This window comes from Garra rufa, chromosome 20 (assembly GCF_049309525.1).
Source record: "Garra rufa chromosome 20, GarRuf1.0, whole genome shotgun sequence".
Classification (NCBI taxonomy): domain Eukaryota; kingdom Metazoa; phylum Chordata; class Actinopteri; order Cypriniformes; family Cyprinidae; genus Garra; species Garra rufa.
The window spans coordinates 17,161,465-17,184,237 of NC_133380.1; the positions used below are offsets into that span (position 1 = coordinate 17,161,465).

General features: G+C 37.9%; 1 protein-coding gene across 3 annotated transcripts in view; it reads right to left on the reverse strand.

The window, feature by feature from the left end:
• Positions 1-207: 207 nt before the first annotated feature.
• The window catches only part of ndrg3a (ndrg family member 3a), a 157,666-nt gene continuing 135,100 nt past the window's right edge, over positions 208-22,773 (reverse strand). Inside the window, exons 1-15 of one of the 3 annotated variants that reach the window (XM_073826332.1) lie at positions 17,546-17,862; positions 11,963-12,068; positions 11,751-11,871; positions 11,590-11,652; positions 11,292-11,352; positions 8,404-8,490; positions 7,518-7,574; positions 7,295-7,398; positions 7,144-7,209; positions 6,871-6,922; positions 6,738-6,785; positions 5,993-6,028; positions 5,810-5,861; positions 4,036-4,074; positions 208-1,191 (exon numbers count right to left, since the gene is read on the reverse strand). In XM_073826332.1, the coding sequence (XP_073682433.1) occupies positions 1,025-1,191; positions 4,036-4,074; positions 5,810-5,861; positions 5,993-6,028; positions 6,738-6,785; positions 6,871-6,922; positions 7,144-7,209; positions 7,295-7,398; positions 7,518-7,574; positions 8,404-8,490; positions 11,292-11,352; positions 11,590-11,652; positions 11,751-11,871; positions 11,963-12,068; positions 17,546-17,596 (1,110 nt within the window). In that variant the 5' untranslated portion in view covers positions 17,597-17,862 and the 3' untranslated portion in view covers positions 208-1,024. Of the gene's footprint in view, positions 1,192-4,035; positions 4,075-5,809; positions 5,862-5,992; positions 6,029-6,737; positions 6,786-6,870; positions 6,923-7,143; positions 7,210-7,294; positions 7,399-7,517; positions 7,575-8,403; positions 8,491-11,291; positions 11,353-11,589; positions 11,653-11,750; positions 11,872-11,962; positions 12,069-17,545; positions 17,863-22,773 lie in introns of those variants that run through there. The other 2 variants (XM_073826331.1, XM_073826333.1) reach the window with 2 other exon arrangements.

Sequence of the window (22,773 nt, forward strand, 5' to 3'; positions counted from 1 at the left end):
ATTATTTTTTGAGGTTGTTAAAAATAGTCTAACCACAACCGGCTGCTCGATATGAGTGTCAAAAAAAAAAGTACATTTGTGGTTGGAAACTATGTGTCTCGATGATCTAGCATCTCCTGTGCCGTTGAGTGATTCTGAAAAATTACTATTTTGAAAGCAAAAGTAAAACAGTTATAAACCTTTAGTATTTCATGATAAAAAGCAGTCTTGTTTTCCATGATATAACTTTATTTAGTAATTGAGAATCAGTGGACAGTGACTTTGTCATGTCTATGAAAGCTGTCATTCCATGTGTACATCAATTTATTTTGATTAAAAATGGTTAGGGAGTAAATGTACAAAAGAAAACATGATTTAAGTCCTTGCTACTTTCCTTTGCATATTCAAAAGAGTGATGGCCTAACGTAATTTTTTTTTAAAGAAATATTAAAATGAAAATAAAGAAACTTCTTTCATCTCCTAATAGCTGACGGCTTTTAGTATAACCTATCAGAGTTTTTAATATAAATATGACAAAAGTCAGTTCTTAAACATTCAAAACATTCATAGGATGAACAGGAATGTGAATTCAATGACAGAACACGATAAGCTTTTGTAACGGTTAAACAGGACGACGAATTAAACAATATCACACAGTGTAGCAAGATAAGAGCACATGAAAGGTCAAAGGTCACACCGTAAAACAAAAACTGAAATTTTAATGCGTTTTTAAAGTGAGAGTGGTTTAAAAAAGAGAAACTTTTCACTCTTAACAATAAAAAATGAGGTGGAATGTAATGCTAACAAATAAAAAAGCCTGATGGAAGACCCTTCATGTGTAAATATATTAGTCTTTAAGTTACTCTGCGTTTATGACTTAAAATTTGCCTAGCGTATATTAACATGTATATATTCAATATGCATACCTTCAGTATTTCATACTTCATTCAAGCCTTCCCTGCCTCACTATTACAGGTTTTAGAAACGCGTGGGAATCTAGGACACAAATAACAGGAGGTGAGGGGTGAAACGACAGCAGCTGGGTTTAGCAGGAGACCTCCATAGTTTGTGGCCTGCCCTGGTTGTCCAGGACTCCAGAGTTGGGCCCGTCCAGAGGGCTGTTCAGGTTGCGGTTGCGTGAGCCATCCGAGGATGTGAAGCTGGACGAGGAGGATCGAGATCGAGACAGACGGGTCATGCCAGCCGCTGGTACTGTGAGATCGGAGAGAGGTACGAGAATGTGATTATTTCAGTCTTCGGTATAATCACAAGCAAGCAAAATGAAAGAACAAGCATCATGCAGAGGAAACCAAACTGAGTATGTAATAATAGATATTCACGAGTTCGTCTCGTGTCTGCCCACACAAAGTATAAATGTGCACACAGAAGCATTTCTAATCAAATTTAGACATACCGAATGCAAAGACACATCATGCTAAACTATAAACAACATATACAGTGCTTTGCGAAATTATTCATACATTCATTTTTTCACATTTTGTTATGTTGCTGCCTTATGTTAAACTACTTTAAATTACTTTTTCCCCCCACATCAATCTACACTCCCTACTCCATAATGGCAAAGCAAAAAATAGGTTTTTAACATTTGTGCAAATTTATTAAAAATAAAAAACTGAAAAGATCCCGTTGCATAAGTATTCATACCCTTTTCTGGGGCACTCGAAATTTAGCTCTGGAGCATTCATATTGCTTCTAGATGTTACTACACTTCGAGTGGAGTTCAACTGTGGCAAATTCATTTGAATGTGTGTGATTTAGAAAGGCACACACCTCTCACAAAAGGTCTAACAGCTGAAAATGCATATCAGAGCAAAAATCAAGTCCTGAGGTCAAGGTAACTGCCTGTAGAGCTCAGTGACAGATTTGGGTTAAGGCAATGATCTAGGGAAGAGTTCAGAAAAAAAATCTGCTGCATTGAAGATTCACAGAAGCAGGTAGCCTCCATTATCCATAATTGAAGATGATTTGAACAACTAGGACTCTAGAAAATGTCTGCCAGCCCCCATCCAAGCTGACAGAGCTTGAGAGGTGAAAAGGTGAGGCAAAGAATGGCAGATAATTGTCAAATGCAGATGTGCAAAGCTTGTCACATCATACCCAAAAAGACTTGAGGCTGTAAAGGTACTTCAACTATGTGCTGAGTTAAGGGTATGAATACTTATGCAATGTACTTATTTCAGTGTTTTATTTTTAATAAATTTGTAAAATTTGCAAATCTGGTTTTTGCTTTGTCATTATTATGGTGTATGGAGTGTAAATTGATGTGGGGAAAAACTAATTTAAAGCAGTTTAACATAATGCTGCAACAAAACGGGAAAAAAATGAAGGGTATGAATACTTTTGCAAGGCATTGTACCTTTTGGAAAATGAAAAAAAAAAATAAAGAAAACAAAAATTAAATCAAAATATATAAAACCTAAATAATTAAAAATAAAATAATAAAGTAAAACCACATACAAGCAACATTAAAAATATACCATAGTGGAAAAAATACAGTGTATAAATAACGATGAAGAATACAATAAGTAAAAATAAATACATAAATAAATAAAAGGTCTTGAAACTTGAAACACTTTAGTAATTGTAGTGACAGACCGATATGTTGACCAGGTCACATATTTTCTGGCATCTATAATAGTGGTATATCGCTATATGGGCCATTCTACAAAACCGGTGCAAACTGTTGTCCCACAACCAAAAAACACATTTAATTCAAATCTTAGATGTTTTGTAGACTAAGATCCTTCTATTATCTATTAAGTTATTTTATATTTTCTGTAAATGACGATACTTTATGTAAAAAAATGTCCCGCATTTTCATGTCATTATCGAAAGTGTATGTTTTAGTCCATTGGCTGAGACTGATTTTAACTACACCCCTACATTTATGATCAGGAAATATTCATATCTCTCTCATAGCTACATGGTGAGTAGGCCCCATCAGTTTGAGGTAAATGTGTTTAAAAGTCTAAAAAAACATCACTACCAAACACCTTTTCTCTGAAATTTTTGGGGAGTTATTCCATAACGTTAAGTTTTTATATGTGTACAACTGATCAGAACTGTGCTAGCTAACCATGTGCTGATTAGCATTTTTGAGCTAGGTTCAAAAGTATCTAAAATGGTTACTGCTGAAACAGTCACGGCTGAAACATTAGGTCAAGTTTCTGGAGTGACATCTTAGTTTTTTTTAGGTGTTATTTCACAAAATGTAGTTTTTATGTGTCTAAAACGGTTCAGAACTGTGCTAGCTAACAATGTGCTAATTAAGCATCTTTGAGTTGGGCCTAAAAGTATCTAAAATTTTTACTACCGAAACAGTCCCGACCAAAACATTTGGTGGAGTTTTTTTTGTAAAATAAACAATATTCTATTTTTAGTAAAATAAACAATATTCTGTAATGTGATGTGGTCGCTACCAAGACATTACTGTCACTACTGTAAATGTTCTGTCATAACCGAAACATGGAATGTTTGTTTGTCACAAAAAAAGTATATTGAATTATCAACTAAGGTATTACAATAGTGTTTGGTTCAGTGTATATTCAAACTAGCGAATCCTTAACTTTGAAATCAGTATGATCAACTTTTTACAATTTACAAAGAAAAATTAGATTAAAAATACAACAAATATCATAAATTGCACTTGAAATATTGTTAAAAAGGTACTTAATTGTAATTGCTTTCGATTTAATAAAACAGAAAAAAGATATTTACAAAGTAGATGTAAGCAAAATTGTTGAAAAAGACTCTGACTGTAAATGGCCCATATAGTTTTGAAACCTAACAACTTTTAATGGAAAATATGTTACTGAAATTGTGTTTAAAGACAAAAATGTTATTGATACAACTAAATGTGGTTTCAACTATTTACCACTCTGCTTTATAGATATCTGCATATGTCATATCGGTCAAGCACTAAATATTACCATGTCAAACATCTACATGCAAATATTCCTAAACACAATCACAGAAGTGAACCATGCAAGCATGTATTTATCAGTCAAAATGACTCTCGGGTCGCATCCCGGGTACCTGATTCAGTGCTCAGATGGCTGAGCAAAACATGAGGAACTGTTTGCAAAGGTTGAAGGGAGACAGAGAGAACAGATATCTGTACAACACAATACAAGTTAAGTACTTAAAGGGGCTATATGACACTTTTCCCCCGAAATAAACGTAACAATAGCCTTTTTATTTGACCATTTATGACTCAAACATCTCCTGATGAGCATACTGACACCTTGTCAGCTCACAGTGGGTGCACCTATAAGCCTGTATCCTATTTTTCCTATTTTCTGTCGGGTCGGATTTTTCGCGCGCTGTCTGCGGATGTGACGTCAAGCGCGTTCATGTTAAACGTTTCAGATCACTCTGCCACCACCGCTAGTCAGCAATTAGCCTATTATTGCAAACAAACTTAGTTTCTCAAACAATATATGTATTTGACTGTTCTTACCTCCGTAAACATGATGTTGACTTCTTTGCAGCGGATGACTTGTGAAGTTTGCATGTACGAGCGTGCGCTGCGAGAGCGAGCAGAAAGGAAGAGCAGTTCCGTTTTTTGGCCACAGGTGTCAGTCACGAGTTTAAATTTCAGAAAATTACATATAGCCCCTTTAATGGAAAACCTTTCAGTATTTCTGAAAAATACTATTCAGATACTGACTGTGATCGGCGACGACTGTGTTTTAGAATGTAACCGTACAACCTCAGCCCTAGTATTCGCCACTGTAAATCTTGCAAGTGTTTACAGCTGTGTTTTATCGGTCTAAAAATTGCAATTCTTTTTCCGCCTTGACATTTAACAACGAGCCTCAAGCTGCTTTTACGCCTCTTTACCTACAGAGGGCGTCAAAAAGCAAAAACATGCTTTTATATATCCTCAGATGATATATAGTTTTGGCAGCTAGGCTAATTAAAGAGGTCATAAATTTAGATTTATTTTTTCTCCTGAGATTCACAATGAAGTCCTAATTAGGTTTGATCAAGCTTCCCTCTTAACTTTCAATAGTCTTTCGTTGTCTGTGAGTGCCAGACACGGTTGCCGCCCCCTAGTGGGCGTCATAATGAACATAGGATTTGTTAATTAAAAATTTTTCTTTTTAGACGTTCAGTGTATGCTCATAGTAGACTGATTTCTCTAATCTCAAAATGAGATTGAACCAAATTAGATTCCTCATGGCGTGACCCCTTTAAAAACTCTCTGGAGCTTTGATGACTTAATTTAAAAGCTTGGGATGAATGTTACAAGCATTATTCTCTTGAAAAGCCAACGTTTTGGTCCCACCCCTGACGTGACGTAAATTCCTGTCTGATTGAAACAAGGACTATACAACAGCGCAGAAATGAAACAGCAAGTATCTTTGGAGAAGGAGGTACAGGGTCAGAGAGAGGGTGACATCTTTTCACACAGAGCGTTGGCAGCACACCAAGCGCTTTACTGGAGCGCCAAAACCTGTCAACAAATATGTGAGGAGGGCTCATTGCGATGTCGCGCACGTCTGTGGTTTGGAAGGAAAACTAATCAAAACACAGTGTGTGGAAGCCGTGCTGAGTTGTGTGAGGTAGAGAAGAAGGAAAGAAAGAACCAAAGACAGACTCTCTGAGCCGGATTTGTCTTAATAAAAGATGGCCATTAGTCATAGTGTTGGGCTGAATTGCTAACTAGCGTTTGAGAAACGCAGATAAACATGCATGTTTATGGAGAAAGCTGACCCAGATTGCACTGCAGATTAAACAAACATCCAAAGACAGATTCACAGGTTAGAAGTGTCAAACGCTGAGAAAAACTATTTAAAATACTTACTGTATCCCATTCCCTGTACAAAGTATTTGAAGGCTTCGGCCAGCTTTCCAGGCTGTTGGGAGGTAAGAGGTCAATTACACTGTTTTACACATTCATATCGTACATTTGTTAGTGAAGATAACAAGGGCACAGGTGTTTAATATGAAGTTTAATATTAGGAAATAAAGAAGGGACAAGACTAACCTGAACAACCTGAGGCAGACCGCCACAGTCAGCCATCTGACACAGAGAGAGAGAAAATTAAATTAATAACACTGTAAAGAACATGCATTTCACAATGTAACCTTTCAGGAAAGTGAAAAGTTCAAAGGGGACATCGGACGAAAAATTCACTTTTACATGGTGTTTGCATATAAATGTGTCTTAGCAATGATAAAATCCATTCACTTTTTTTTTAAATCCCAAAAAAACCTAAACAGTCTCAATTATCAAGCTTTTTCATTTTCTGAGCAGTAGGATGTCATATTGCTCAAGCCCCGCCCATAACTGCTGGCGGACTGTCCCGTATTAGCATATTCCTGCCCTCAGCCAGTTGTACGATGGCCGCTATTTTCTCTCAGCTATAGCGACAACGTTTCGTAAGCAGTGCAGGTGTTTTGTAGTTGGATGTAAAAGTGAACATGAATCTTCATTTTCTCCCAATATCAAAGCCACTTTTGTTTTTGATGGTAATTAGATACCAAATACACAAAAAACAGAAAAGAGGGGTGGGGTGAGCAGTAGCTCATTATCATTTAAAGAGACGTGCACTGAAACTGTTTTTGACAAGGTAAAAACAAGACCATTGAGGAATTTTAACTAAAGTATGTTGCAGACATTTCATGAAGACGCTAAAAACTTATTCTAATTTGAGGAAAATGGCCCCTTTAAGGAGTTAAATGCTGAAGTTGAAGATTTAGGGTTTTGCAAAATACCCATGTCGTCTTACCTTCAGCAAAGTGGTCTTTGTTGGATTTAACCTAGAGTTGCATTCAACCTGTAATATGAAATATTCAACAGACTTAAAATAGTGAAGGGAAAAGCAACAAAGAAAAAAAATTACCTTGTACTTGGAAACTTACCACAGCCTCCACTGCAGGGGAAGTGTCTCCGACCACCAGAAGAGAAGGGCATCTGTAAAGAGACAGACAGTGGTGAAAAACAATACACCAATATATAGAAAAACTAAATAAAATGAAACAAAAAAAGTTAAACAACACGAAACAAAATAAAAAAACAAAACAAAAAAATCTAACACAAAATAAAATAAAACTAAAAATCAAACTAAAATAAAACACAACAAAAAATAAATAAATAAAACAAACACAAAAAATTAAAATAAAATAAAATCTTACGTCAGTGTCTTCACTATATTCTCATTGACTCCAGCAATGGGCCTCTCGATTCCAAGGTCTTGACGCCTATTAAAAACAAACACCTAATTTAGAAGGTTTGTCAGCATACGTAATAACCAATATACACTATTTTTAATAAAATGTCGCTCACGCATTGTATGAGCCACAGAAGAGAGCCAGGTTGTCCTGGTTAATGTCCTGGGCAATGTGCAGGCGGTACGTCTGAATCAGTTCTTGGTTGTCAGTCAGCTCCTCCTAATTGATCAGAATAACAAATGAAAATCATTGTTTAATGAAAAAATAAAAGTCAGCGGGCTCTCATGGTGCTCACAAAGCATGGATTGACTGATATAAAGTCAAAGGGGTTTACTCACAGTGCTGAAGTGATGAGCCATCACAGTGTCCACTAGATTGCTAGTCCACCCAGTGAGCTAGAAGGAAATCAGAATAACATTTATGTGCTTAATACCAAAAAATGACTCTGTTCAAAAGTTTTCAAAAGATTTTTAATACTGTGTTGTTACTGTTGAATGATCCACAGCTGTGTTTTTTTGTTTAGTGATAGTCGTCCTCAGTGTGAAAAGATGGACATGAACAACTGAGGCACTCTTATGCAACTATTATAGAAGGTTCAAACGCTCACTGATGCTTCAGAAGGAAATACGATGCATTAAGAGCCGGGGGTGAAAACTTTTGGAATTTGAAGATCATGGTAAATTTAACTTATTTTGTCTTCTGGGAAACATGTAAGTATCTTCTGTAGATTCAGAAGGGCATTAGTAAATGAAAAATGTACACATCCTCATTCTGTTCAAAAGTTTACACCCCTAGCTCTTAATGCACTGTTTCCTTCTGAAGCATCAGTGAGAGTTGGAACCTTCTGTTATAGTTGCATATGAGTTCCTCAGTTGTCCTCAGTGTGAAAAGATGATCTCAAAATCATCAATCATTGTTGGAATGGGTTCAAATACACAAAAATGCTGAAAAAACAAAGAATTTGTGGGACCTGAAAGAATTAAATTCAGCTATTATTTTCTCTTGTGGACTACATGTAAATATGTATTTTATGTGAAATATCTTATTCAGGTCAGTACAAATAAATAAAATATAACATGCATTTTGTATGATCCCTCTTATCTTATTTTGGTAAAATAATTAACATTTAGCAGATTCTGCAAGGTGTATGTAAACTTTTGACTATATAGCCCTAATATTCAGCTATATTATAGAAACATCTGTTTGTTCAAACTGTTTACTCACCTTAGAAGCAGCCCAGTCTATCCATCCCTCAGCGCAGGGGTCCACATTGATCAAAACTAGCCCCTCCACCAGGGTGGGCTGATTCAGCTGCAGAAAGAGCAAAGGGTTGTCTTTAATGAGGATGACATGGGGAGAGTGGTTTAAAAATGCATGTAGTCATGGCAGAAGAGGAGCTTTTAGCAGCTGGACTCAAAGCATCTCCCTTTAGCACCCACTGCTGCTGCTGTCTGTCATTGACATTAATCTTTCAGTGTGTCAGTCTATACACGCACAAATACGCACAGAGAATGAGAGAGCAAGGCACAGGAAATGACACCGGCCACTTTGCAATGAGTAAATGAGAAAAGAGAAGGGGTGTATTATGGGTTGTCTTGCATAAAAAGAAACGCTGAATATATTAGGCTTGTGAGTGTGTCAGAGATATTAGACTTTGATCAATAGCCTCAGATGCTTGAGGCTGCAGTGCACGCAGGATAATAACAGTCCTGCAGTCATAGCCTCTGGAGGCAATGCAGTTTTGCGGCACTATTTCGACTCAGCTCTAAAAGGGCAGGTGGGGATGATATAAAAATATTTTGAGGTAGCTGTTTGATATAGGCCTTGTGCAAGCAAAATGATGCAGTGTTTAATTAGATTTTAGGTACAGTTGAGGTCAAAAGTTTACATTCCCCTTGCAGAATCTGCAAAATGTTAATTATTTCACCAAAATAAGAGAGATCATACCAAATGCATGTGATTGTTTATTTCGTACTAACCTGAATTAGATATTTAAAATAAAAGATAGTTTACATATAGTCCACAAGAGAAAATAATAGTTGAATTTACAAAAATGACCCTGTTCTTAAGTTCACATTTCCTTGATTCTTAATATTGTGCTCTCACCTGAATGATCCACAGCTGTGTTTTTTTGTCATCGTTTTTTTTTTTTATTCTTAGTGATAGTTGTTCACGAGCCCTTCATGAGTTTGTCCTGAACAGTTAAACTGCCTGCTGTTCTTCAGAAAAATCCTTCAGGTCAATTTTTTTAGTTTTTCAGCATTTTTGTGTATTTGAACCCTTTACAATAATGACTGTATGTTTTTTAGATCCATCTTTTCACACTGAGGACAACTGAAGGACTCAAATGCAACTATTACAGAAGGTTCATACACTCACTGATGCTCCAGAAGAAAAAAAACACATGCATTAAGAGCCGGGGGGTGAAAACTTTTGAACAGAATGGAGATGTGTACATTTTTCTTATTTTGCCTACAAGTCTTTTTTTCCATTTTGTACTGCCCTTCAGAGGCACTACAGAAGATGTTTCCCAGAAGTTAAATTTACCCTGATCTTCAAATTCTAAAAGTTTTCACTCCTGGCTCTCAATGCATTGTTTTTCCTTCTGAAGCATCAGTGAGCGTTTGAACGTTGCTTAGGGTTGCAAATACACAAAAATGCTGGAAAGCCAAAGAATTTGTGGGACCTGAAGGAATTTTCTGAAAAACAGCTGGCAGTTTAACTGTTCAGTACAAACAAGGGACTCATAAACAACAATCACTAAGCAAAAAAACACAGCTGTGGATCATTCAGGTAACAACACAGTATTAAGAATCAAGGGCATGTAAACTTTTGAACAAGGTCATTTTAATAAATTCAACTATTATTTTCTCTTGTAGACTATATGAAAACATCTTTTATGTGAAATATCTTATTCAGGTCAGTACTAAATAATAAATAATATGCATTTTGTATGATCCCTCTTATTTTGGTAAAATAATTAACATTTTGCAGATTCTGAAAGAGGGATGTAAACTTTTGACCTCAAGTGTATTTGCATTATAAATGTAAGATTTGTAAAGCATACTTATATACTTATTTTTTTAAATTTACCTTTGTTTAATTCAACTATTATTATTGTTTTAAGAAAACATTTAATTAAAAAATGCTTTTAAAGGGATAGTTCACCCTAAAATTTAAATTCTGTCATTAACCCTCATGTTGTTCTTCGTTCGAAGACCTCCATTCATCTTCTGAACACAAATAAAGATATTTTTGATGAAATCCGGGAGCTTTTTGACCCTGCATAGACAGCAACACAACTGACACATTCAAGGCTCAGAAAGCTAGTCTTAGTTCTTCGTCTATATATTCTGGTTCAAATAAGTAAGGCTGGGCTAAAATTGCAACCAAAATTGAACCACTGATGTCACATGGACTATTTTAACAATGTCCTTACTACCTTTTTAGGCCTTGAACGTGGTAGTTGCATTCCTGTCTATGCAGTCAGAAAGCTCTCAGATTTCATCCACAATATCTTAATTTGTGTTACGAAGATGAACAAAGGTCTTACAGGTTTGGAACAGCATGAGAGTGAGTAATTATTGACAGATTTTTTTCATTTTTGAGGGGAAATATCCTTTTAAACAAAAATGTTATTTAAAAATATTTGAAATGACTCAGCAGGAAAAGTAAAATGTGAACTTGACCTGAGACCAAAGAAAAAAATCCTTCTTGTTGAGCCATGCAGAAGTACTTAATTTGCAAACTGTAATTTTACAGTCACATTACAATCCAGAGAGTGTCTAAAATACCTCTGCTGATGGAGTTCACTAATAATTAATCCTGAGTAGTCGATATTTCTTCTTAACTAACGGCAAATGGGTTAAACTGTTGGCATCCATGCTCCTTGTTTACAACAGAGACGCCAAAATGTTGCTATGGTTGTGCTGACGGGTTTAGGAGGGAATTCAGTATACCGTACATGCACAGAATGTTAATTTAAGAGTATTCAGTCCCATAATAAAGAAGAAAACAGAGTGAAACAGAGACAGATAGATGCACAAACAATGTTTTAAGACATTAAAATAAAAGTTACACAAAATGAAAAGCAGAAAAATGTCAGAACTTACAGCAAAGCGGGTTAGAATGTACGCTCCTGCTCCAACGCCAATGCCAATCACGCTGTTCACCCTGCAAATAGATGCACACACACATACACACATCGTATGTCACTTTCAACAACAGCAGTATTTCAGAGGAATATGTGATTCACTCTATTCATGACGAACTGCCATCGTGTGCAGTTCTGCCACAACGCAGTGATGTCCTGTTCTGTCCTGCACAGCGCAGGTTCAGAGATAGACCGGAGTGATTGATGTAGTGGGATGTAATTTATTACTAATGGACCGGCTTGACTTTGTTACTCACTTTAGCTGAGTCAGGACTGAGGGCAACATCTCTGCCAGCTCATCCATAGTGGGGTACTGGTACCTAAAGATCAACAGACAGAAAAATCATTTTTTTAGGGGAATATCACCAACAAATATTACAGCATTTAGACAATGGATGCATCTGAAATCACAACTCACCCAGTGGGAAAGGGAGGTGCTCCCTCCTGCTGGCCAGGGGCGTCTACGTGCACAACGGCAAAGTGCTGAGTGATCTCCATCATGTCCTCAAAGTTAAACAGCGTGTTGAAACAGGACTTGTCTGAAAACCAACCAAACACCGTCAGTCACCATCATCCAACTCACATTTATGACAAATATAAAATGTGTCTGTCATTTCAATTTTCACATACGGTTGAGGCCGATGTCATGGTAGGTCAGAATGACAGGACGGTTGCCCTTAGGGCTTCCTCTCATGGTCACATGGAGCACGCCATGGGGCGTCTCAACGTCATGCTCCTGGAACAAAGAAAAAGTTTAAATACACAAATATAGACATTAAAATCTCTCCCCAAATCCTTCTCAAGCTGCCAGGTATGCTTGAGGATTTACTATGCTGCTAAGTGAGTGAAATGTTGGTGCTGCTGCTTTCAGGAAGCATGTATTTGTGTAGTAAGTGATATCTCCCATGAGGCGACTCATGCAGATGGCTGTGGGATCAATAGAAAGATCTAGAGGGAAGGCCAAGCAGCTGCACAGAGTCACGATTCAGTTCTACCACGCATCAGTACTGTTGTGTTATTTGGTATGTGCCTCAAAAATTCACTGATTTGGGTTGATGGTTAATATAAAGAATCCCTGAGCATTCAATTAACAATTGAAGATTAGTGAAGTGATCAAATGTATTTATCCAATGATTCATATTCAGTCCATTGGCTTTATGTAAGTGATCTAAATCCAGAGCTCTAATGCTCTAATGTAAATATACATAAATGTTGAAAGGATTAACCCTGGACTCCTTATGCTTTTTTGCTTAATTCATTACCATTTTAATTTGAATTCATTTTAGTTTTACCACCAATTAAATTTCACTATCTAAATCTGTTTAGGAAGTAATCCAAAATCCATAAAACATCCTTCCAAGAGCCCAATTAGTGCGGTGATATAGTAGTCGTTTATCCTGCGTACTACACACACACTACACTATCATTCAAAAAGATTAGGTTTTAAAAAAGAAATCCTACTTTGATTTAGCAAGGATGCATTAAATTAACCAAAAAATTAAATGATGGCGTTTATAATACTAAAAAAATATTTTAATCAAATGCTGTTTGTTTAACCTTTCTGTTGAATAAAAATCATGGTTTTAACAAAAATATTAAGCAGCACAAATATTTTTTAACTTTGATAATAATAAATGTTTCTTGAGCACCAAACCAGCATGTTATAATGATTTCTGAAGGATCATGTGACACTGAAGATTGGAGTAATGATGCCTAAAATTCAGCTTTGCCATCTCAGGAATAAATTACTTTTTTAAATATATATATAAATAGAAAGCAGTTATTACAGATTGTAATAATATTTCACAATTTTGTTAAACAGATGAATGCAACCATGGTTAGCTTAAGAGTATTCTTTTCAAAAATCTTATCGACACCCAAAAATGGTAATGTTTGTGACAAGATGATCTCTAAACAAAAGCACATCCTCTGATAAAAAAAAAAAAAAACTATTGATGTGGATATCAGCCGATAAACGGAATCATCACAGGGAGTGGCTGCAGAATTGTGGAGACGTACAATACCATCATCGTGACCGTATGACTTTGCAGAACTGTAACAGACTGCAGCCCATATGAGAGATACAGAGAGTGCTTTTTTAAACACAGCGAACTGTCTGAGTCATATTGCAAAAAAAAAAACAATTGTTGAAATCGACACAAATCCGAGGATGTGCTGGCTTCGTGAAACTCCTGAGAGGTTACTGGAAGTTTATTTATTAATTTATTTAAAGGCAAGTAGCAAATAACTACAAGCAGTGTATGTATATGTATGTACATTCTCACTAAAGTCTACATTTTCTGCCATTTTTACAGTTTGAATCAGACTATTGTTTTAAATAATATACACTACCAGTCAAGTTTTTGAACAGTAAGATTTGTAATGTTTTTTTTTAAAGAAGTATCTTCTGCTCATCAAGCCTGCATTTTTTATCCAAAGTACAGAAAATACAGGAAAGTGTGGAAATTATTTTTACTATTTAAAATAACTGTTTTCTATTTTAATATATTTTAAAATGTTATTAATTCCTGTGATCAGTTAAATTTTCAGCATCATTACTCCAGTTTTCAGTGTCACATGATCCTTCAGAAATCATTCTAATATGCTGATTTGCTGTTCAATATTATTATCAATGTTTAAAGCAGTTGAGTACATTTTTTTAGTATTCTTCGATGAATAAAGACATTTATAATGTTACAAAAGATTTCTATTTCAGATAAATGTTCTTCTAAACTTTCTATTCATCAAAGCAACCTGAGAAAATGCCATTCAGCTGTTTTTAACATGATAATGACAATAATAAATGTTTTTGAGCAGCAAATCAGAATATTAGAAGGATTTCTGAAGGATCATGTGACTGGAGTAATGATGCTAAAAATCCAGCTTTGAAATCACAGAAATAAATTACATTTTAAAATATATTCAAATAGAAAGAGTAAAAATAATTGCTGTACTTTGGATCAAATAAATGCAGGCTTGATTAGCAGCAGAGACTTCTTTAAAAACATTAAAAATCTTACTGTTCAAAAACTTTTGACCGATAGTGTATTTCAAATAAACCCACCCTTAAATGAAATGTAAAAACAAAGCAAACTGATTTCAGCTAAGTGATTTTATCTTGTCCTCTATCCAGAAAAAGTGCATATTGCCACAAATCAAAAGTCTGGCAGTGCAAGACTGTGTCTTCCTTAACCATATCATCAAATGCCCTTAAACCAATAGGAGCTGTCATATGCCTGAGAAATACAGAGACTCCTCTAAGATAAACTAATTGACAGATTAATAATACACACAAAGAGCACAGGGACATAAAGTCTCAGATCAATATCTGCTGACATAAAATTATAATTGTTTTAATGTTTTATTCACTCTTTATATTATCAGAGGGAGATAGGGTTGTTAAGAGAAAAGACTGGGAATGTTGTCCTGGGGCCTTGTGTTAAGGGGAGCCAACTACTGTCCTGATAGTCCTGGATGGAGTGTTGTGTTCAGTGATGTATACACCAACATCACAAGGTTGGACTCTAAGTGTGTATATAAATACGTATATTCGCACGTAAGGGAGCACTTGAGTGTGAGAGAGAAGTGTGCGCATCACAGCTTCTCCTGCATCAATAATAGAGTGAGTCACAGCAGAGGGACACATAAGGAGTCCTGAGATTAGAGAAATTAGCTTCTATTCAGAAGCTCTGTGTGAGTGAGAGCCACATAACTATGACTGGATATTATTTGATAATATGATTGGGTTTGTTATAATACTGTACTAGCTTTGGGGGCATCTCTTATGTGACCCTGGACCACAAAACCAGTCATAAGGGTCAATTTTTTACATTTGAGATTTATACATCAACTGAAAGCTGAATAAATAATAGATTAAATTATAAATAAAATTTCCATTAATGTATGGTTTGTTGAGATAGGACAATATTTGGTCGAGATACAACTATTTGAAAATCTGGATCTGAGGGTGCAAAAAAAAAAAGTACTGAGAAAATCGCCTTTAAAGTTGTTCAAATTAAGTTCCTAGCAATGCTTATTACTAAGAAAAAAATAAGTTTTTATATATTTCAGTAGGAAATGTAAAAAATTTGTTTGTGGAACACAATCTTTACCCAATAACTTATTGATTTTGGCATAATTTAGACCTATACAATGTTTTTTTGGCTACTGCTACAAATATACCTGTTTTTGTGGTCCAGGGTACACATATGTTAAAGTTGGCATGACATGGAAATTCATCCAACCTCATTAAAAGCATGTCAAAGATCTTATTGTGAATAATTAATCCAATCATATGTTTCGTTTAAAAAAAAAACTGATCTCTTAATTTTTCATTAAGATGTTTTCCGGTGAAAAGGGTGATGTATGCCGGACTTCTCCGATCATGTTGTCCACACCTTAAACTCAGTAGCATTCTTAGTGTCTGGAAGCTTGCATTCAGATCAATAATCTAAATATAGAATATAGAACGTATATCGGATTGACTTTTAACTGGAATCATGTAGAGTCCTTTGAAGCTGCACTGAAACTGCAATTTGGACCTTCAACCCGTTGGGTCCCACTAAATCCACTATATGGAGAAAAATCCTGGAATATTTTCCTTAAAAATGAACATGAACATTTTAGACGTCATAGGGGTGAGTAAATTATCAAGAATTTTTTATTCTAGACATGAACTAATTCTTTAACAGTCCTTCTCTTACAGGAAGACCAACCAAAAATACTGATGACTCATCCTGCACTGAACAGATTTTGTCTAATTAAATTTATAACCACTACCTCTTATTACAACCTTCAACTGATTAGCAAGTAGTAAATTAAATCCATGTCTGTTATAAAACTTTGCATTCATTAAATATGTTCAATCTTCTTCATATTCTCCAATAATAAATCAATATGAGAATATTGATATATATTTATTTATATATATATATTTTTTTTTTCGTAACTGAATTGTGCATCCTGTGAGGCATATAATGATTGAAATGACTGGTCTGTGCCTTTAAAATTGGTAGCACTGGAACGAAACCGGACATTTTCAGCTCTTAAGGACACGGACGTTCAAGGCCAGAGAGTGGGAGAGTCTGAAATCCAACATTTAAAAAAAGTCTCTCCTGTTCGATCTGCCAAACACACTCTCAATCTTCTAGACAAACACACATACACATTTACACTCTGCATGTGGGTCTGGAAAGTGTGGGAGAGTCTGGAAAGAGGAGCAGAATAGAAATGAGCCTGAAAAAAAGACTCATTCAATAGTGATGGGTCATCATGACGAAGTCAACAATTGGCTGTAGAAGGTGATTTAAACTCTGAAACAGACCATAAACGCCCTAAATGTGCTCTGATATCAAACGCTTGCATCATCTTCCTCTCTGCAACATCTGCAGCCTGCTTGTGACAATCAAAAAACGCTGATCAGCCAGAATAGTCAATGGTGAAAACCAAAAATGTCCTGAATATGTGGTTACATTCTTGTGTGCAGACATTCAAACCTAAGGCGGAGGACAATCGAAGCAGCTTTCTCCTGGGAAACAGAGGCTTAAGCCAAGGTGAATGAATGAATACAAGCCAACAGTCTCAGCCTTTGCCCCCCCACCCCCGCTCCCGCTTCCTAGCTAATAGCATCAATCACACACCACAAGCCTAGGAGCCATTACACAGCACAAACTTGATGGCAGATCACTATTACACATACATACACACACACACACACACACACACACACACACACACACACACACAGCATCCATACTAGAAACACACAGTATATACTCACTACCACACCCTGCCAGTAAGGCTTGTGTTTTTAAGTGCTGCAAATGTCCTTGATTTGCTTGACCTATTAGACCGCTTGGAGATCATCGGGACATGTGCCATACGCCTCATTTATCTGACAATTCCTCAAATGCACCAATATGTCATTTTAGTGTACATAATGTACATTTAAAGCATTTTAACTACAGATCTCTGTACCTAACAGTTTAGTCTGGTTTAATCTGTGGTAGGTAAACAAGCAGAGAGGCACATGACTCGCATGACTAATGGAAGAAAACACACATTCCTCATTGGAAAGAATCACACATACTGACACGACATGCATTCACATGAAACATTTCTACAAAAATATCACTCCGAAAGGATTCAGGAATGAGTCTAAGCTGTCAGTTGTAACGCTTTCTCTTATTCTCTTACACACACACACTCACTCACCACTGCATCTCCAGTGCACGCATTCTGCTCCACATCTAGAACGGTTGACATGTTTCCACACACGAGACAGTGACAGCTTCAGAGAGGAGACAGGAAGAGATGGGAGGATCCACGAGAGGAAAACAGAGTGGCTGAAGGAGGGATGGAGGAGAACGGACAGGGAGAGCAGTAGCTAGGCAGAGATCCAAGAGGGAGGGGAGACAGGAGGAGACAGAGGGAGAGTGAGATAAATGAAGAGAGGAGGTATGTTTTGAGAGAGAGAGAGAAAGAGAAAAAGAGAGGAAGAGATGGTTGAGATGCAGACAGAGTGAGGAGGAGAAAGAAGTGACTGCGGTTTGCGCTGGGGAGGCAGTGCTTGTTCATGCATACGGCAGCGCTGAAAGAGCGCCGCTCTGATTGGATGAGGGAGAGTCAGGTGGGCGGGAGGTGGCAGGAGCAGGGATGTGAGAGGGGTGGGGCAGACACGGAGAGGGCGAGGATGGAATGATGCTTTCCACTGCATTTTATTATTTGTTTTTGGGTGGGGTCAGTCGGTTCACTGCTCAGATTCAACAAGAGACGAGATGCTGAGATATTTGACCTTGTGAATCAATTGATTTTGGCTAAACCTATTGATTCGTGATTGATGGTTATTGATTATATTAATTGTATTTAGTCATGGTAGTAATGTCTCCTCCACTCAGCCAGATTGTGACAAGTGGTTCTCAACTGGTTTCGCCTTCAGGACAGATTTGATTTTATCAGCTGGGGGCAAAGAATTAAAATAACAACAGCTGATTAATATACATAACTATACAAAATGTCCTTACAAATTATTCATATTTCTTTTACCCTTGCCAGTGGTAATAATCAGGATTTTTTTTTTTTAGGATGTCAAATACATATTTACATATACAAGTAAGTTTTGACAACATGTGTTATTACATTATTTTAGCAATTTTCAAATTTATTTTAAAAGTAGTTCAAGGTTTAACTCATTTTTAAAAGCCAGTTTAATGTGATTTAAGTTTAAATAATTGATTGTACACTACCAGTCAAAAGTTTCTTTTGCTCACCAAATTCGCATTTATTTGATCCAAAAATACTGCAAAAGCAGTAATATTGTGAAATATTTTTACTAGTGGTGGGCCGCTATCGGCGTTAACGTGAGACTCTTATCGGGGGATAAAAAAAATATCGCCATTAATCTATTCTCAAAAGTTGGGTTGGGAGCTGGGTCTATACTACGCAAGCTATGATGACTTTCACCTTGATATTTTAGCACGGATGTATACCTAGCCGAATTGCACTGTAGGGGGCGAGAATGAGTCTTCGAACCTGTGTGTATGCCTACTGTGAAATTACCACATCAAATGAGATGTGCTAACATGGATGCAGCTATGAAGCCACCGGGTTTGCTTCAGGGCAGGGGCGTTGCTAGACCCTTTTTACTGAAAATCTGCTGTGCCCCAGTAAAATGTCAAATTTGAGTTATAATTTACTTTGATAATCCCGAAATAAAGACATTAAACTATATGCAACAACTGAACTGATGCTTCTAAAAGCAACGCAGTTTAACCGAAGACTATGCACGCAGATATCCATGCCCGTGCACGTCTGTGTATTTAACTGGAATGCGCACGTCGCACAGCCTTTTACGCAGAAGTATATGCAGTGTAGGAATAGTTGGTTACACAAGTTTGTATAGTTAATTGTGTTGTAAATGCAATTGTCAAGCAGTTTGTGATGCATTTTGGAAACAGGAGATGAGCCCCTGGTCTAATGCGCCACCTGGCTTGAGAAACCCGTTCTCAAAGACTTACTTTTAGTCATTATTTGGGTAGCACACATATTCTGAATGCCTTCGGCTGAATTCAAATTAGCCATTTTAATCTAGATTAATTCCAAGATTACACTGAGATTAATCTAGATTAAAAAAATTAATCTATGCCCACCACTAATTTTTACTATTAAACATAATTGTTTTCTATTTAAATATATTTTAAAACGTAATTTATTCCTGTGATCAAAGCCAAATTTTTAGCATCATTACTCCAGTCTTCAGTATCATGTGATCCTTCAGAAATCATTCTAATATGCTGATTTTGTTACAGTTCTGTCAGTTTATGTCTTAGTCATGTCATGTATTTGGTTTCTCCCATTGTCTTCCCCCGTTAATCTGTCTGCTTTGGTTTAGTCCTTGTCATCTGTATCACCTGTGTCCCCGTAATTAGTCTGTCTTTATAAGCATGTGTTTGAGTTCTGTTCTTTGTCGGTCCTTTTTGTGTGAATAGATGTGTGTGATGTTCCTGACTTGTTCCTGCCTTGTTCCAGTCGAAGATTTATATTAAATATATTGTATTTTGTAATTCCTGTCGTCCGTCTCGTCAACTCCTGCACGCACCCGTGACATAAGGACCGACCAACAAAAGTGTACCTGGCGTCTTTCCCTGCGTTTATTTTTCGTTTTTGTATCAGTGTTTGTTTTATATTTTTTCCTCATGGATGACCCCAACGTTGCCATCATTCTCCTGAAGCAGGGGAGACGCTCTCTCGAGGACCACACCAGAGACTTTCTGTTCCTCGTTCCATCAACTCACTACCCGGACAGCTGCTTGTGCACGTTCTTCCACCACGGACTTAATGACCACATCAAGATGCAGCTGTCCGGGGAGGGTCCTCGAGAGAGCTTTGCCGGATTCGTCGAGTGGGTGCTGGCGTCCAATGGATCTTCCTGGACTGTCGATTTCATCGAGGAGGACGTCAGCCCCGCTCACAACCCAGAGAGCAGCCAACCATCGCCCCGACATGCAGAGCGGGAACCCGAGCGCACCGCGGATGCAGGACTAGAGCCGCGAGCGACAGAGCCAGAGTCCTCTCCGGCTGATCAGGTGCGTGAGTCGGATTCTACATCTCTGACGGTGGATTGCGACGTGGAGCTAGGGAGGGAAATGGAGAGCCCTGCCCACTGCAACTCCGCTGGGGGTGAGCTGGATATCTCTGGGGACTTAATTGACTTCGTTGCTGAAGTTATGGAATATAAACTAATTGACTTTGTTTCTGAGACTGTGGATATTGACACGCCGGATTTAATAGACTTTTCCTCTGAGCCACTGACCCGCATTGACTTCCCTCCCACCCGCCCTCATCTGTCCGAATCTGCCTGGTTCCCGCTGGTTCCGCCCAGCCGCCCTGAGTCCCCGCTGGTTCCGCCCAGCCGCCCTGAGTCCCCGCTGGTTCCGCCCAGCCGTCCTAAGTTCCCCAAGTCAGCAGTCAGTCCCCTTGCTCACCCTCAGCCCACCATCTCTGCAGTGGGCTCGCCGCAGGGATGCCTGCTCACTTCGGTGGCAAGGCTGGAGGTTCCCTCAGCTCCGCCTCCAGCCTCCGAATCCAGACCTCCACCTCGGTCCTCCGACCCTGCGGCTCCACCACGGCTCTCAGCGCCCTCCTCTCCACCGTCGCCCGTCGGTCCACCAGCTCCACCGGGCTCCATCGTCTTTCCGGCTCCGCCCTGGTCAGTCGTCACCCCATCGGATCCTCAGGACTCTGCTCCTCCGGCTGCGCCTCGTCACGCCGTCCCACCGGCTCCTTGGGACTTCTCCTTCCTGCGGGCACAGCCTCCATCCTCTGTCGCTCCGGCTCCGCCGCGGATCTCCGGGACTCCGTCTCCGCCTCGGCCGCCAGAGCCCGTTCCGCCTTGGCCCTCCGGATCCGCGGTGTCGCCCTGGATCTTCGGCTCTCCATCTCCGCCTCGGGTTCCTCTGCCAGCTGCTCTGCCTCTGTCGGTCGGCCCCACGGAGTCGGCGGTCCGTCCTCCACCATGGCTCCTCCCTCCGTCGGCTCCTCCGTGGGCCGTCATCCTGGCTGCGATCTGGGTCCTGCTCTCCTGCTCCAGGTCCCTCCTGTGTGTTCCCTGGCTCCTCCCACCGTCGTCGCCCCCTTGGACTGTCCTTTTTGTTTCCTGGACTTGTGTTCTGGTCCTCCTCCGGGGGTTGCGTCCTCCGCCGGAGCCCCCTCCCTTATTGACTCTGTTTCCCTGGTTTTCCGCCCCTCTCGTTTTTTCGTTTTTTCTACGGCGCGAGGACGCGCCTTTCCGGAGGGGGGCGTAATGTTACAGTTCTGTCAGTTTATGTCTTAGTCATGTCATGTATTTGGTTTCTCCCATTGTCTTCCCCCGTTAATCTGTCTGCTTTGGTTTAGTCCTTGTCATCTGTATCACCTGTGTCCCCGTAATTAGTCTGTCTTTATAAGCATGTGTTTGAGTTCTGTTCTTTGTCGGTCCTTTTGTGTGAATAGATGTGTGTGATGTTCCTGACTTGTTCCTGCCTTGTTCCAGTCGAAGATTTATATTAAATATATTGTATTTTGTAATTCCTGTCGTCCGTCTCGTCAACTCCTGCACGCACCCGTGACAGATTTGCTGTTCAAGAAACAATTATTATTATTATTATTATTATTATTATCATCATCTATATTTAAAATAGTTAAGTACATTTTTGTTCAAGATTCTTTGATGGATGAAAAGATCCAAAGATCAGCATTTATATGAAATAAAAAGCTTTTGTAACATTATACACTTAACCATTTAAAAGCTTTATAGAAAGAAATTATAAAAGTGATGACAATATTACAAAAGGTTTCTATTTCAGATAAATTCTGTTCTTCTGAACTTTCTATTCTTCAAAGAAACCAGAAAAAAAATCTACTCAGCTGATTTCAATATAATAATAATATAATAATAATAATAATAAATGTTTTTTTGAGCAGCAAACCAGAATATTAGAATGATTTCTGAAGGATCATGTGCCTGGAGAAATTATGCTAAAATTCAGCTTTGAAATCACAGAAATAAATGACATTTTAAAATATATTTCAATAGAAAACAATTATTTTAAATAGTAAAAATATTTCAAAATGTTACTGTTTTGCTGTACTTTGGACCAAATAAATGCAGGCTTAGTGAGCAGAAGATACTTAATTTTTAATTTTAGTAAAAATTTAAAATCTTTTGAATGGTAGTGTACTTAAAAGTGTAGGGCAACAACTTATTTTTTTTTAACAGTGTATCTAAATGTATAAATAAATGTATGAATATTTAAAATGAATATTCTTAGGTTGGCACCCAGAAGTGAGCTAAATCTGTCAAAACCTTCCAAAACTCTGTTTGAGGACATCTGTAATTGTATAAAAATATAATAAATATGTTTTCTGGTAGGGTTAGGTTATAGTACTTATAACTAGCTGTATAT